Source organism: Schistocerca cancellata, chromosome 1 (assembly GCF_023864275.1).
Source record: "Schistocerca cancellata isolate TAMUIC-IGC-003103 chromosome 1, iqSchCanc2.1, whole genome shotgun sequence".
NCBI classification, from domain to species: Eukaryota; Metazoa; Arthropoda; class Insecta; order Orthoptera; family Acrididae; genus Schistocerca; species Schistocerca cancellata.
The window spans coordinates 251,982,869-251,997,208 of NC_064626.1; the positions used below are offsets into that span (position 1 = coordinate 251,982,869).

General features: G+C 40.5%; 1 protein-coding gene across 1 annotated transcript in view; it reads left to right on the forward strand.

The window, feature by feature from the left end:
• The window catches only part of LOC126167810 (DNA-dependent protein kinase catalytic subunit-like), a 540,256-nt gene that overhangs the window by 391,056 nt on the left and 134,860 nt on the right, over positions 1–14,340 (forward strand). Inside the window, exons 38-39 of the mRNA XM_049920510.1 lie at positions 2,796–2,928; positions 14,029–14,208. Of these exons, the coding sequence (XP_049776467.1) occupies positions 2,796–2,928; positions 14,029–14,208 (313 nt within the window). The remainder of the gene's footprint in view (positions 1–2,795; positions 2,929–14,028; positions 14,209–14,340) is intronic.

The following is a 14,340-nucleotide window of genomic DNA, read 5'->3' on the forward strand; positions in this document are numbered from 1 at the left end:
AGCTGCTCTCATAGAAGAGGGTTGTTTTAGGGATGAGACCAAACGGCGAGGTCATCAATCCCATTGGATTAGGGAAGGAAGTCGACCGTGCCCTTTCAATGGAACCATCCCAGCATTTGCCTGGAGCAAATTAGGGATATCACGATAAACCTAAATCAGGCTGGCTGGATGTGGGATTGAATAGTTGTCCTCCCGAATGTGTGTCCAGTGTGCTAACTACTGTGCCACCTTGCTCGGTCATAGAAGAGGATTCTGCCTTACTGTCAAACAATACACCTTGCCATTCTAATACATTGGGTCAAACATACAATTGCATAACTTCATCCTGTAATTCATCAATTAATGGAATTTGTTACTTGCCCATAATCACTGACTTTAAGCCCTGAACTTTGCTTGTTAAATTTGAGCCCAGGAAGGGTTATTACACTCCAAGAAGTCAGTGTTCTCCCACACACAGTGACAATGCAAACTCACACTTGTAGCAGCACTTCCTTTGCCAACATGAGCTGTCTGCTTGAAGTCACTGTGAACAAATGCCCAACATAGTCACACGCACAGCTGTGTGACACAGCCATCCTCCAATTCCGCCCACTGGCCATGTATTCTCATATGATACTTGAATTGTTTCTTTTTTAGTTAAGAAATCACCGATATGCCTCTCGATTCCATAATTGATAACAATGAATCCACAACATGAAACAAAAAAGGATAGACTTTCCATGTAATAAACTTAGGAACCAATAAACATCAATTCTTAACCTATAATAGCCTAACTTATTAACAATTGTGTCCCCACCACCAACAACTACCACCACCCAGATAATCATGCTCTGCTACCATTGAAGGGTTGAGAGTGATGAGCAGGGAGTGGGTGTTGCTGGGCCAAGAAAATATTTATTCCAAAAACACAGTTACTTTATTTGTTCAAGCGAGTACTGCACTGACACATGAAATTTCATCGGCTTGAGCTTGGGCGACACAGTCAGGAGCCGAGCTCTGTCACAAGAAGTGGATGCAGGCTCCACCTGACTCATATGATAATGTCATGCAGTAACTGGCCATACTATAACATTCAAAACAAACTTATTAAAAGCTAGTGATAACAAACTTACACAATGAAATACATGAAAGTAGATCATTCCGTACAGGCATCAGAGCTCTGAATGTATTCTCATTAAATTTTAAAGTATTAACATAAAAAAGCTATGGAGTGGAAAATTAACAGAATTATCAACCTTCAAAACACAGAACAGTGCCTTATAAGTTTATAACAGTACTGAATACAGAACTAAAATTAGATCATACTGCCCTATCATTACAGAACCTGATGATGCTTGGCAACCAAATAAATCTAACCAGGGTAGTCTAATCAGAACACAAGTCACTGTTGACCAAGTACCATAATGCTGAATGAGTGTTCAAAAGCTTCTCACTAATTTGTCATCAGTGGTCACTGTTGGTGCAAGTTCCTTAACCCAACTGCCCAGTGTTTGACACTAGCCGGAGCAATAGGGCTGGAACATGTCTTTCTAGAAAACAGTTGAGCCAGTGCATTGCCTGTAACTTGCTAGTCTCCACAGTATGTGGCCCGCAGTGTTACGCAGGTGCCCCCTTGCATTTATTAACTGCACCAGGGAAACCCCAGATGTAATCAGAAGGAAGAGAAACAGTTGAGGCACACATTACCTAGGGGCCACTCTAGATGTGACAATCAGCTTTACAGAGCACTTGCTGATAACTGCCACTAAGATGAAGACAAAAAAATAACATCATGCAGCAACTTCATAGTATGCAGTGTGGTCCACCAGCTTCAACACCAAGAGCTTCTACTTTTGGACTGGTGTGTTTGTGACAGAATTCTGCATTAAAATATGGATCAACAGCTGATACACCAAACGCATAGACACACAGCCCAACCAGACTTGCACAACAACACAAAAACAGACAATAATACTCCAACTTTCTGGTTCCCTATTCTTAGCCATATAGCACCCCCATTCTTGTGACAAGAATCTGCTTTCAAGCAAGAGTTTACAAAAATCTTTTAATCTTTATTTCCCCGTAGTTGAGAACATTCCTGCACTCAATAAAAGCAGTCTTACTCTCATCATCCACCTGTAGAAGCTTCAAAGACTTTTGATGGAAAATGGAGTAGCAATAACAGAAATATGAATAAATAAAAGAAATGTGGCAGAACGTTGCTATCCTGGAACAGCTTAAGATTGCCTGCATCTCATCCAGGCCACCAGATTTTGTAGACCACCTCAAGATCTGGCTACAGAGCTCAAACTAAATTCCTCATATATCTGCTCTAAAACCTTTATTTGTTGGTTCTTCTTCTTTTTCTCCCCCCCCCCCCCATCCCACTCCCCACCCACACCACCACCACCACCACCACCACCACCACCACCACCACCACCACCACCCTCTCCCTCCTCCTACAAATGTTTGTTTGCCCAACGTCAGAAACAGAATTATGTTCAAAAGTCTGTAGGTGGTCTCTTGATTATATCTTCAGATACACTCAAAGTATTGACTGTGACCTGTCTTAGTTTTGAGTTTATTCTCACTGTATCCTTTTTAAATGCACTTGTTCCGTGGTATTAACATAGCAATTTTATAATAAATCGAGAAATACATTTTTGTTTTTGGAAACAATATTGGAACTGTGCCTATGTATTTTTTATAGTACAAAATGTAATGTGGAGAAATTTCAGTATTTTATGTTTTGACTGACCATATTTAGCTAACTAGTTTGTAGTTAATTTACATAATCTTTTACTGTTTTCTTGAAGGTACACAGAGAACATGCTGCCTTTCCTGTTTGCAGCTCAGATACAGCTTAAGTTAAAAGGATCAGATTGCTCTGAATTTGAAAGCTGTGTTGGAGAATGGCTAGCTGATGAAGAAAAGAAATCCACTCTAGTGGTGAGGAACTATAGTTTTTGGTTACATTTTTTAATTTATTTTTGCAGCATGCATCATTACAATATTTGTAACACACTTACTTTCTACAGTGCAGGCATACGGTGTCAGGGCTGCACGAGTTCCGGAAATCAGGGAATTTCAAATGTGTCGGAGAAATCAGGGAAATATCAGGGAAATTTGGAGAAAATACTGGGAAAACCTCATTTTTGTCTCGGTGATGAAATTGTTTCTTTGCTGAGATGTAATTCATTGTTGGTGGATGGACGCAGCTGAGTATGTGTGCTGCTTCCCTACTCCCTCATTCTTACCACTTCTCCCCGTCCTACCATTCCCCTCAGCTTGCAGTCAGTGCTGCCACCACTTCTTGCCATTAGCCTAGCAGCTGCCAACAAGAGGCAGGGAGTTGTGAGCAGTGGTTTGTTTGGATCTGATTATCAGAGACTGGTGATACAGTGGCCTGAGACAGCGGTCATATGTGCATGATTTTTGTCTGAATGATTATGTAAAAATGTGTGCGCTCTCATTTACTGACAAAGGTTATGGCTGAAAATTTAGTTGTGATAGTGCGATTCTTTCCTATTTGCTTGTATGCGGCTCAGCGATTATCTTCACAGTGATTTGTTACCTATTCCCATTAGTATTGATTCTCTGAGTATTCGCGCAATTTATCTGTTGCATGGGTTGACGACCATGGTCTCATTTTATCAACATGGTGTCTGTGACACTTGAATAGCATGCCATACGAATGGACATAGACAATGGGCCGAAACCGCAGGCCATTTCTGCATATATCTGTAATGGATTGGGCCTGCCGATCTGAAGCCCATTGTTTCCCACTAATGAGCAGGCCCTGCTGGTTGGATCTAGCCTCATCGATCTGCCCACAGGCCGGGTCTGTTAGTGTGCGACATAATGCAATGGATTTTCGTGGTTTATCCATGGACCCAGGACGGCAGTATTCCTCAGCAGGCCAGAGGCCATGGGCAATGGATTTCAGAAATTGCAACTGTCTCACTACAAATACATTATACAATGTAGTGTTTTATAGACTTTTATTTATTGTAGTATATCATTTTGGCACTTTGAAAGTAGTTCGTATATTAGAGAGTATGGATGACAAGCAGAAGAAAATTGTGACAGTCACTGACAGTTTGTACACTATGTACTCATATATTTCTCAAAAGAAAAACCACACAATACCAGTAAAATGAAATGATCGTGTGGCATTGATGCCTTGGAGGCTCCATCTGGGGAAGTTTGGCTGCCGCGCTGCAAGTCTTCATTCAAGTGACAACACATAAGGTGACTTGCATGTAGGTGATCAGGAAATGATGATGAGGACAATGCAACACCCAGTTCATGAGTAGAGAAAATCTCCAACCTGGCCGGGAACCAAACTTTTTTTAAAGAGGCCTACTTTTTCCTGAGATCATTTCTGATATCAAGGAAGGTATTTTAAATATGTCTTGCGACTCCAAGGAAATGCATATTTTTATCACCAAATGTGTTTCATTTTATTAAAATAAAATAACATCAGTGGTCTTAATGAAACACATGTACCATTTGGCTTGCTTTCTCCATCTAAAATCAGGACAGAGAGAGAGGACAGCAGTAGAGAGGGGGAACAACTACTGTGTGCATTGGCAGAATGAAGGTGTACATAGTGCTGGAGTGGGAATAGGGAAGGGGATTGGTAGATGGTAGACAGGGACTAGTGGAGGTTGAGGCCAGGAGGTTGTACATGTACGTAGGAACAAAGAATGTGTTGTAGGGAGAGATCCCACCTGTGCAATTCAAAAAAGTGGGAGTTTGTAGCATCCAATGATGCAGTGTGTGAAGCAGTCATTGAAGTGAATCACGTTGTGTTTGGCAGCATGTTCAGAAACTGGGTGGTCCAGCTGCCTCTTGGCCATAGTTTGACAGTGGCCATTAATCCAGACAGCCAGCTTTGTAGTTTTCATGCACATGTAGAAAGCAACACAGTGATTGCAACTTAGCTTGTAGATCACATGGATCCTTTCACGGAACAGCCCTGCCTTTTATGTGAGAGGAGATGTGTGTGACGGTCTGGATTACGTTGTAGTGGAAGGATGTTTGGGACATGTCTTGCATCTAGGTCTGTTTCAAGATATGAAACATGAAGCCACAGAGTGGGATTAGGGGTGCAGTAGGAATGGACAAAAATGTTCCATAGGTTCGATGGGTGGCAGCATACCACAATGGCGGGAAGCAAAGGAGGAGGGGGCGGGAATAGTGGTTGGGATGTTCCTCGTTTCAATTTTAGGGCATGACAAGATTTAGTAAAAACTCTGGTGGAGGATGTGATTCAGTTGCTCCAGTTCTGGACAGATGGATGGTTGGTACTGTGTCGTGTGATGAGGGCTTATTTGTAGCCCCACAGTGGATATGTGGATGGTGGTAGTGGGCTGTATAGACAAGGCATGGAAGATATCTTTTGAAACAAGATTGGGAGGGTAGTTTTGGTCTATGAAGGCCTCAGAGAGATGCTTGGCATATTTGGAGAGGGATTGCCTGCCACTACAGATGCAACAACCATTGGTGGCTAGGCTGCATGTAAGGGGCTTCTGATATGGACTGGGTGGCAGCTGTCAAAGGGAAGCATTTGCAGGTTTGATGTGCATGGAAGTATTGATGTAACCATCATTGAGGTGGAAGTCAACACCAAGGAAGGTGGTTTGTTTGTTTGAAAAGGACCAGGTGAAGCAAATGGGGCAGAGGATATTGATGTTTTGGAGGTATATCATAGTGTGTCCTCACCCTCAGTCCAGATTACGAAGATGTTCTTCACCTGGTCCTACTCAACCTACAAACCACAATTCCTCTATATTGACCTTCACCTCAAGGTTGCCTGCATCAGTACTTCCATCCACATCAAACCTACAAATAACACCTCCAATTTGACAGTTGCTACCCATTCCATACCAAGAGGTCCTTTCAATATAGCCTAACCCCTCATGGTGTTCACATCTGGAGTGGCAAGCAGTCCCTCCCCAAATCTGCCAAGAATCTTTTTAAGGCTTTCACAGACCAAAATTACCCTCCCAGCCTCATTCAGAAACAGATATCCTCCAGTCAACTATCACCTCCTACATTTCTGAGTGTGCTGCCAACACAATGTGCTTCACATCAGTCCCTGATTCACAGCCTGCATCATCTGAATCCCTTATACCAACACCAGTTTTTCTGAATTGTGCAGATAGGTTCTATCACTGTAACATATTCTTCGTTCCCACAATACCCCTGTCTTCAACCTCCGGTGGTCCCATTCCAGGGCAATACATATCTTCATTCTGCCAGTGCACCCAATGGTCTTTTCCCTTTATCTGCTTCTCTCCTCTCACTTTCCTGCCTCTCCCAGTACAGCTTCCCAAATCTCACCTAGCAGCCCTTTCCTGCCCCCACCAAGTCCTTGCATTCTTTCAAAAGCAGCACAACACCTTCCACCCACATCTATCCTACTCTTCCTCCTCCTCCCAGCCCCATGCCACCTCCTAACCCTCACCACCCAGTTTGAATTGCTGCTGCTCACGTCATATGTTATTCCAGTCCGCAGTCAGGCCACAGTGATTGTAAAAAGTGGCCATGTTTGTGTGTGTGTGTGTGTGGGGGGGGGGGGGGGGGGCTCTCTGCAACTAAATTATTCCTCTGTGTGGTGGCCAGGAATATACTGTCCATAGTATTGTTAATACTAATCTTTCATGAGTTACAGGATATATTCACCATATTGTATGGTTGTCATTTGGGTCTCAGTGACTAGACTTGTTTTACAGTGATACCACATATTGCCTCTCCAAAACAGAAAAGAGTCTGCACTTTGTACTCCATTTTAAATTGATTCTTGTCCAGATTACATCTGAATGTGTTGCTGACATAGAAAGGCATGCGACATTCATAAGTCTTGAAGAGTAAAGTAATACTACACCCCCTGTAATCTCTAAACATACTTCTTTTTCACTGTTGTAACATAAATTGAGCCAGCAGAGCCAAAGAGTTAATTACCATAGTTCTAGGTCACATTTACAGTAATGGCCATCAATTGCAATTATATCCCTGGGACAATCTGTGCAACACAAACTGTCATTTTGCTACAAAAATCATTAGTTCTAATATTTATGTATGAATCCCCTATCTGAATTGTAGCAACTTTGATTCCCTCTGAGATATTTTGTTGCTGCCCTTGTTAATAGCTATTAAAATAAGGCTTCTCGCAGCAGAATTTATGTAGAATGCTGAAAATATGATTGATGCATTTCATTCCTGTGTTTATGTTGAGAACCGATCAGCTGCAGCTTTTCTTGCTTTTATAAATAAGTTAGGCCATATAAACTGTGACAAAAATCAATGAAGACACTGGCAGTGTACCGTATTTACTCGGATCTAAGCCGCACTCGAATCTAAGCTGCACCTGAAAAATGAGACTCGAAATAAAGGAAAAAAAAAATTCCCAAATCTAAGCCGCACCTGAAATTTGAGACTCGAAATTCAAGGGGAGAGAAAAGTTTCAGGCCGCACCTCCAAATCGAAACAAAGTTGGTCCATTGTAATATGAGACACAATTTAGGTTGAATGAATGACGATACAGCTACAGTAGTTTGGTTCGAGTCGAAAGCTTAGCAGTTAAGCTTTACCAGGTAGCCATTGCTATGCGTCAGGCGCTCTGTCCGTATTTATACGGATACCCTTCCTTTTTCACGTGCTTCGTCTGGTTTGAATCGATTGCTTATTTTGCTTTGATCTGATAAGTGCCGTTTTCTATGTTATAGGTGTTTACATCAGTCACTCTAAGCTGAAAATGCATTACTATACTGTGTCATGCATTGTTTGTCGCATTCTGATAGTGCGTGTTTACGGCCTGTCGCTGCTCGCGGCATGGCTTGATTTTGTGCGCGCTACCGCCGCCTGCAATTTAAAAAAGAGAGGAATAGTCTCATTAGCGAAACAATGGCAAGAAACTGCTATTTGTTGTTACTTACACTGCTGCTTTCTTTGATAATGATCAACAAGAACCAAATAATAGACCGTATGATAGAACATGTTCTGAATGAGAGTTTGGCGAAAATTTTTCTCCGTTTGAAAATATTTGCGGCCGCTTCTTTAGTACATCAAATTCTGCACAGAAATTAGTCATCTTAGATTTAAAAATCCAGTCAGTTGCTGTGCTTCATTTCTGACTGTATCACTATTAGGCATAAGAGTAATACGAATATAAACATGACACGATACATATATTCTTCCACGTTTGCTGTTGTCTCACTCTAGTTTCGTAGTTTATTTGGCAGACAGGATTTAAATGAGATAGAAGCAAACACGAAAGAATACATGGCAAAATGTTTATATTCGTATTATTCTTATGGTGAAGAGAATACTGCATATGATTCACATTTCATCAGGTTCCTATTAGCAACCATCTCTTCTCACAGGTAGGAAAAAATTCAGACCGTAGAGTTGGCCATATTGACAAAAATCCCAGTATTACCAGTCGGATTTTCGTAGTACATTGAAATTCGAAGATGAACAAAACGGAATTTGTATTTACTTCGTTGGATAATGTATGAAAATGCAGTGGTCGAAACTCTGGCGGAGAAAAAAAGCTCGTCTTCCAATATATATATATATATATATATAATTTTTTTTTTTTAATGACGCAGAGGTTTCGGCGCTAGTATTTATCTTTGTACCTGCAAATCATGCCTGTGTAGCGCTACATATATTCGACGGCAGAAGTTAGTTGTGGCGGCACCTACCAACATTTTTTCAGAACTTCCGCTTGCTTTGCACTCAATTCTAAGCCGCAGGCGGTTTTTTGGATTACAAAACCCGGAAAAAAAGTGCGGCTTAGATTCAAGTAAATGCGGTAATCAAAATAGAGGAAGGAAGGGAGGGGCAGAGTTATACACCTTAATTATGAATTAGATTATTGTTATGCAAATTAAAAGGAATGATCGTATTTGCATTTCTGTGGGGGTGATTGTGGATGTTGGGGATATGGCATGGTAAATCTGTAGGCAGACTAGGTCTGGGGGATAGTGTCTGTCTGTGAAGGCTGTTGTGAGACCCGTTATGCTGAGGGTCTCACAAAGGCCTTCACGAACAGACACTACCCCCCAGACCTTTTCTGCAAACAAATTTTCCATGCCATATCCCCAGTTGTCCCACCATCCCCAAGAACCAGCTACAAAGGAGTTCCCCCTTCATCACCCAATACCATTCCTGACTGGAGCAACTGAACCACATCTCTGTCAGGGATTTGATTATCTATCATAATGCTCTGAAACGAGGGATATCAAAGATCCTTCCCACCACTGCTAAAGTGGTGTTCCGTCACCAGCCCAACTTCCATAACATCCTCGTTCATCCCTATGACACTCCCAATCCGAAACACTTGCCATAGGGATCATATCCCTGTGGAAGACCCAAATGCAAGACCTGCTTAGACCACCCACTCAGCACCTCCTATTGCAATCGTGTCGTCGACTTATCCTATTCCATCAGAGGCCAGGCCACTTGTGAAAGCAACCATGCTATATACCAGCTCTGCTGCAGTCATTGTACAACTCTTTTTATTAGTATAACTATAAACCAGCTGTCCACAAGGATGAATGCCAATTGCCAAACTGTGACCAAGAGCAAAGTGGACAACCCTGTGGCACATGACACTGTGTGTAACATAGTTGAATTCAATGGTTGCTTCACAGCCCAGGCCACCTGCATTGTTCACTCCATGCCCAGATTTACTGAACTGTACTGATGACTGTTATCCTTATAACACATCCTCTGCTCCTAAAGTGATCCCAACCTCAGTCTGTGGTAACCTAATGTCCTCACACCTGCCACTCAACCCTTTCTGCCCACTCTGTCATGTCACCTCATCACAATTTACTTCCTCTCACCCTCATTGTGTGCTGCTCTCTTTCAGCGCATCCACTGATATTTTCCCCTTCTCTGCTCCTCTCCTTTCCATTACCTATTCCCCACCCCCTCTCCCTGCCCCACAGTCTCCTGTCACTACATCTGTCAGTCCTGTCATGCCACTTCCAGTCCTTACATGTTCCATCAGGCAGTGCCAATTCCTATTCCACCACCTAAACCACGCTATCCTTTTCCCTTCCCCACCTCACTCCCATTCAACGTGTTTCTGTTGCAGTGTGGCCAGAGTGTCCAGAGGTACTGGTTGTGTGTGTGAGGTATGCTTGTTTGTGTGAGTGTCTGTACACTTCTCTTTTGTGAAGAGGCTTTGACTGAATACTATTATGTAACAATCTTTTCATTGCATCATCTTAACAGAGTGTAGCAATATGTCCTTTCATAATATTGTTGATATTCCACCCTGGGCTCCCCATTGTTTGACTTTAGATATGCATTTCATAAATTATATTTGCAAATTTTGCTTGAACCCCAGATTCCCTAATAATATTACTGTTTAACAGTATGTGGTGAACTACTGATTTCAATTTAAAAATCTGTTCTGTACAGGATCTTTCCCTTCAAAAACCACAAAGATGTTCTAACAGTTGTTTGTCCAAAGTTTCTTCAACTTTGTCTAGGAGAATTTTTGATAAAATTTTTGACACCACTGGCAGAAGCAATACTCCTCTGTAATTGCTGACATTTCCTTTGTTCCTTTTTTTAATACTATTTCTCACTCTTCTTTCTTGTTTTCCAAATTGCTGCAGATTCTAATTTAAGTATTAGAACAACACAGTTTAAGAAGCCATCAGAAAGTTTTGCTAAAATTTCACAATTATCTTTTTTATTTAAACCTCTTTTGTCATTTTCATCTTTGAAACAAATACCTGATGAAATTATATGAATGTGTGGTGTCTGTTCTTCCAAATATGTCTGAAAGAACATGCAATTTGATAAGCCTAGCTGGGCAATGAGTCCACCTTTTCAGTGTGGATGCACGAATATGTCCGACCCCCTGTGGGAATCTCGGAAGAGTGAATATGGAGGAAATGGTCAGGGGCTGTAGATAGGTGGCGCTCGATGGGAGTGTGGATTGGCCATGAGGTGAGCCGAGATAGTCCGTGCGGTTGCTATAACACTGTATACCAGATGGCGCAGTGGTTACTGCACCTGCCTAGTAAGCAGGGGATCCCGGGTTTGAATCCTGGTCCAGTACAAAATTTCATTCATCGCTGCTGATTCTGCATAGTGTCCCAGTGCAGCTGACAGCAGTGTTCCATACCCTTTTGTTTCCTTTCTTTCTCTCTCCACATTCCATAAATGCTTGATGCTTTATACCCTGTGCCTACATGTTTAAAAGTATCAGTAAAAATTATAGTTACTGATTTTGGTGGAATTTTCTTGTATGTCAATAAGCTGAGATTTTTTGAAGGCTCTCTTTATTTCCTGTATCATCCCCCCCTGAATCGTTCTAGGTGTTCTTTTTTCTGAACATATCCATTTTCTCCAGTGTTTGAGCTCTTTATTCTAGTGCTTCTTTTCTCTCATCATTCTACTAGGTCTTCTGTTTCTTCTTGGCCAGCCTATTTTTCTGTAATTCTACAGTGTTAAGTATCAGCTACCTTCTCGACTCATTTCCTGCATTGCTAAAATTTCTATGTGGTTCTTCTGCAGAAAAAAATCCAGTTCCATTTGTTCTCCAGATTTTAGGAGAGAATTATATTTAATGTTCCAAAGTAGCACTACTTCTTGAATTTAAACTTAGAAGTCATTTCATTATATTCCATGTCTTCTACACCTCAGATGCTGAGTCCCCATAGAATCCTAGGTCCCATTGCAGTACAAAATGTAAAGGCAGATCCCTCCTCAGAGTTACCATCTGGGGTAGTGTATACATTATGCAGACATTCTATTTTGTGATTTGAAGTTGCAAATTGTAGAGTATGAAATCCAAGGTTGTTCCCTGAATTCTTGAGATAAGAACAGGTATTAGCCTGAGGTTGTCAGTAACTCTAGAAATGAATGGTAATCTAACAGAATGAGAATTGTTTCTCTTACTAGCATAATTAATTATAATGAAAGCCCTGTCTATTGACAAACCACCATAGCTATTTGCCTTCAGTGTCTTCTTTAACATTTACGGTACTTGTCTCATTGATAGCTACCATTACCTATGGACTGGCTAAAATTTTATTATTTTGGAAGTTACAGCTCATGTGCACAAATATGTAGTTGGAATTGCAAAACATTTTTAGGGTACTTGGACTTTCTGCTTTAAATACAAATATTTTGATATTATTAGTGTTAAACCTGATTTCAAAGCAGTAATCATCAGAGAAAAAAATTGTACATAAGTGAAAATGTGATTTTTTTTCTGTTTGAATTTCTTTTACAGTCAATTTGCATCTGAAGAATCGTGCAAAATACAAGGTAAAAGCAAAATTTAACATTCATAGTAGAGTACAGTTTGAGTCACATTGAAACATGGAGAGATACACAGTCCAATGTTACATTCACTGGCCTCATATACTAGGATACATTTCCTGATGTATAAGATAAACATGGGTGGCAACTCATCTTACAAAAAGTCTAGAATTAAGACATATTTTCATATGTCATGTAATCCAAATCATTGATAAATACTTCACTGTCATCATCTGTAGACTCGTCAAGGACTTTGTAAATTATTTGGTCCAAATGTTTCTGCACATTTGGAACACAAAATCCATACAGCACACATGACACTGAGAGAACTCAAACGTCACCTAAAACAAATTTTTTTTTTCATTGATACCAATATAACAATCTAGCGGTTACAGTAGAAACTTGGAAGTCTTCAGACTTAGCACGCATTTCTGGAAGCACATTCCACATTGTGAAAAATCATTGTAACTGCCATGATGTAGTATTACCTCTTCCAAACATTCTCATTTCCTGCAAACACCATAAGGTTATGTCAGCTGCACACAAAGTGTTGAGAAATCGGACTCAGATTCCAAACCGTTATTGTCACTGATATGAAAGGCATTTGAAGATAGAATGTTGAGCACTACTTGCTTCTGTGGTGGTGGTGGTGGTGGTGGTGGTGGTGGTGGTGGTGGTGGTGCGAAGTAGCATCTGAATACCTGTTTCTGTTTGTAGATTTTCTATACTGTTGTCAGTGTCAAAAATGCTGCACTTTTTATACAGTAGAGCAACCCAAAGTTTTTGGAAAGTGGCTGGTCAATATTCTTAGGCCTGGCCCTTCCCCACAACCCTTTTCCCCACTCCACCCACACCAAGGACAAATTTGTAGTGTTTATGGCAAACTGTGGAGTTGATAGTAACGATAACTTCAAAATTTAGAGAATGAAGTAAGATTTGTGACCAGCCTTGTGTTCCAGCAGTCATAGTATTTCTTATTGAAACTTCCCAAAATTATTTCTTCCTTTATCGTTTTAATGCGAATTGGTGTCTCCATGTACTGAAACAAAATACTGTTTTGTGAGTTGGTAAAGCAGGACAGTAATACTTAATTTGTATTGGTATTCAGTCAATAGTGCGCACAACTCATATGCAGTTGTGAAATGAGGACTGTGAGATATAGAAGATTATAGGACATGGAAGGTGATTGGAAAAGTTTTTAGTAGGATCACTATACAACAGAGAGTTGTAGTTATTATTTCACCAATTGTTTCAATAACTGTCTCAAACGTTTTAGCCAACAAGCAGTAAATTATGAGAAGATATAAAAAAGGGGGTGGGGGCACTGGTTGCCTCAGGCATTTAGCAGTCTCACAGTATGTTCAGAAGGTTTTGAGAAGTGCTAGTATGACAGAAGGTAGTAGTTTTCACTACTAGTTAAAAGAAACTCATTATGTTTCAGTTAATGCTTACACTTACTAGAACAATTAAAACATCACAATTTAATTTTTGCAAAGTATATTAATACCTGTTAAATTGTGCCAGCTGCACCATGTAGCAATATGGAAAGTCAATTGTAAGAAATTCATCAATAATACCACTCTTAGGATCAGACAAAAAAAATACTACTGTGCAAATACCGTAGAACCCCTGTGTTGATCAAGAGTATTACTAAAAGTTTCTTATCTGTACTTATTAAATTAGTTCTTTTATGCTATACATTACAGAATGAAAATGGAGGTAATAAATTGATTGTAATTACTGTTGCAGCAATCCATGAGTGAGGAGCTCTCAATATTAGACATTACAAACAACAAATTTATTAATGCTCGCATACATGCAGAACAGTACCTTTCACTCTTTCTGCAACAATGGGCAGAAATAGGTCCTGCATCATATGCCATCAGAAGCAAAAGACTGATGGATCTGCAGAGAATAACAGAGATAATGGTACGTACCTTGAGAGAATCTATTTGAATCTTCACTTGTTTCATTACATGCTGGAAAATGATGGTGTAAGAATTGCATTGACTTGATGATACATACAGAAACAGTTTGTTCTCACTAGAGAGGTTAATACTT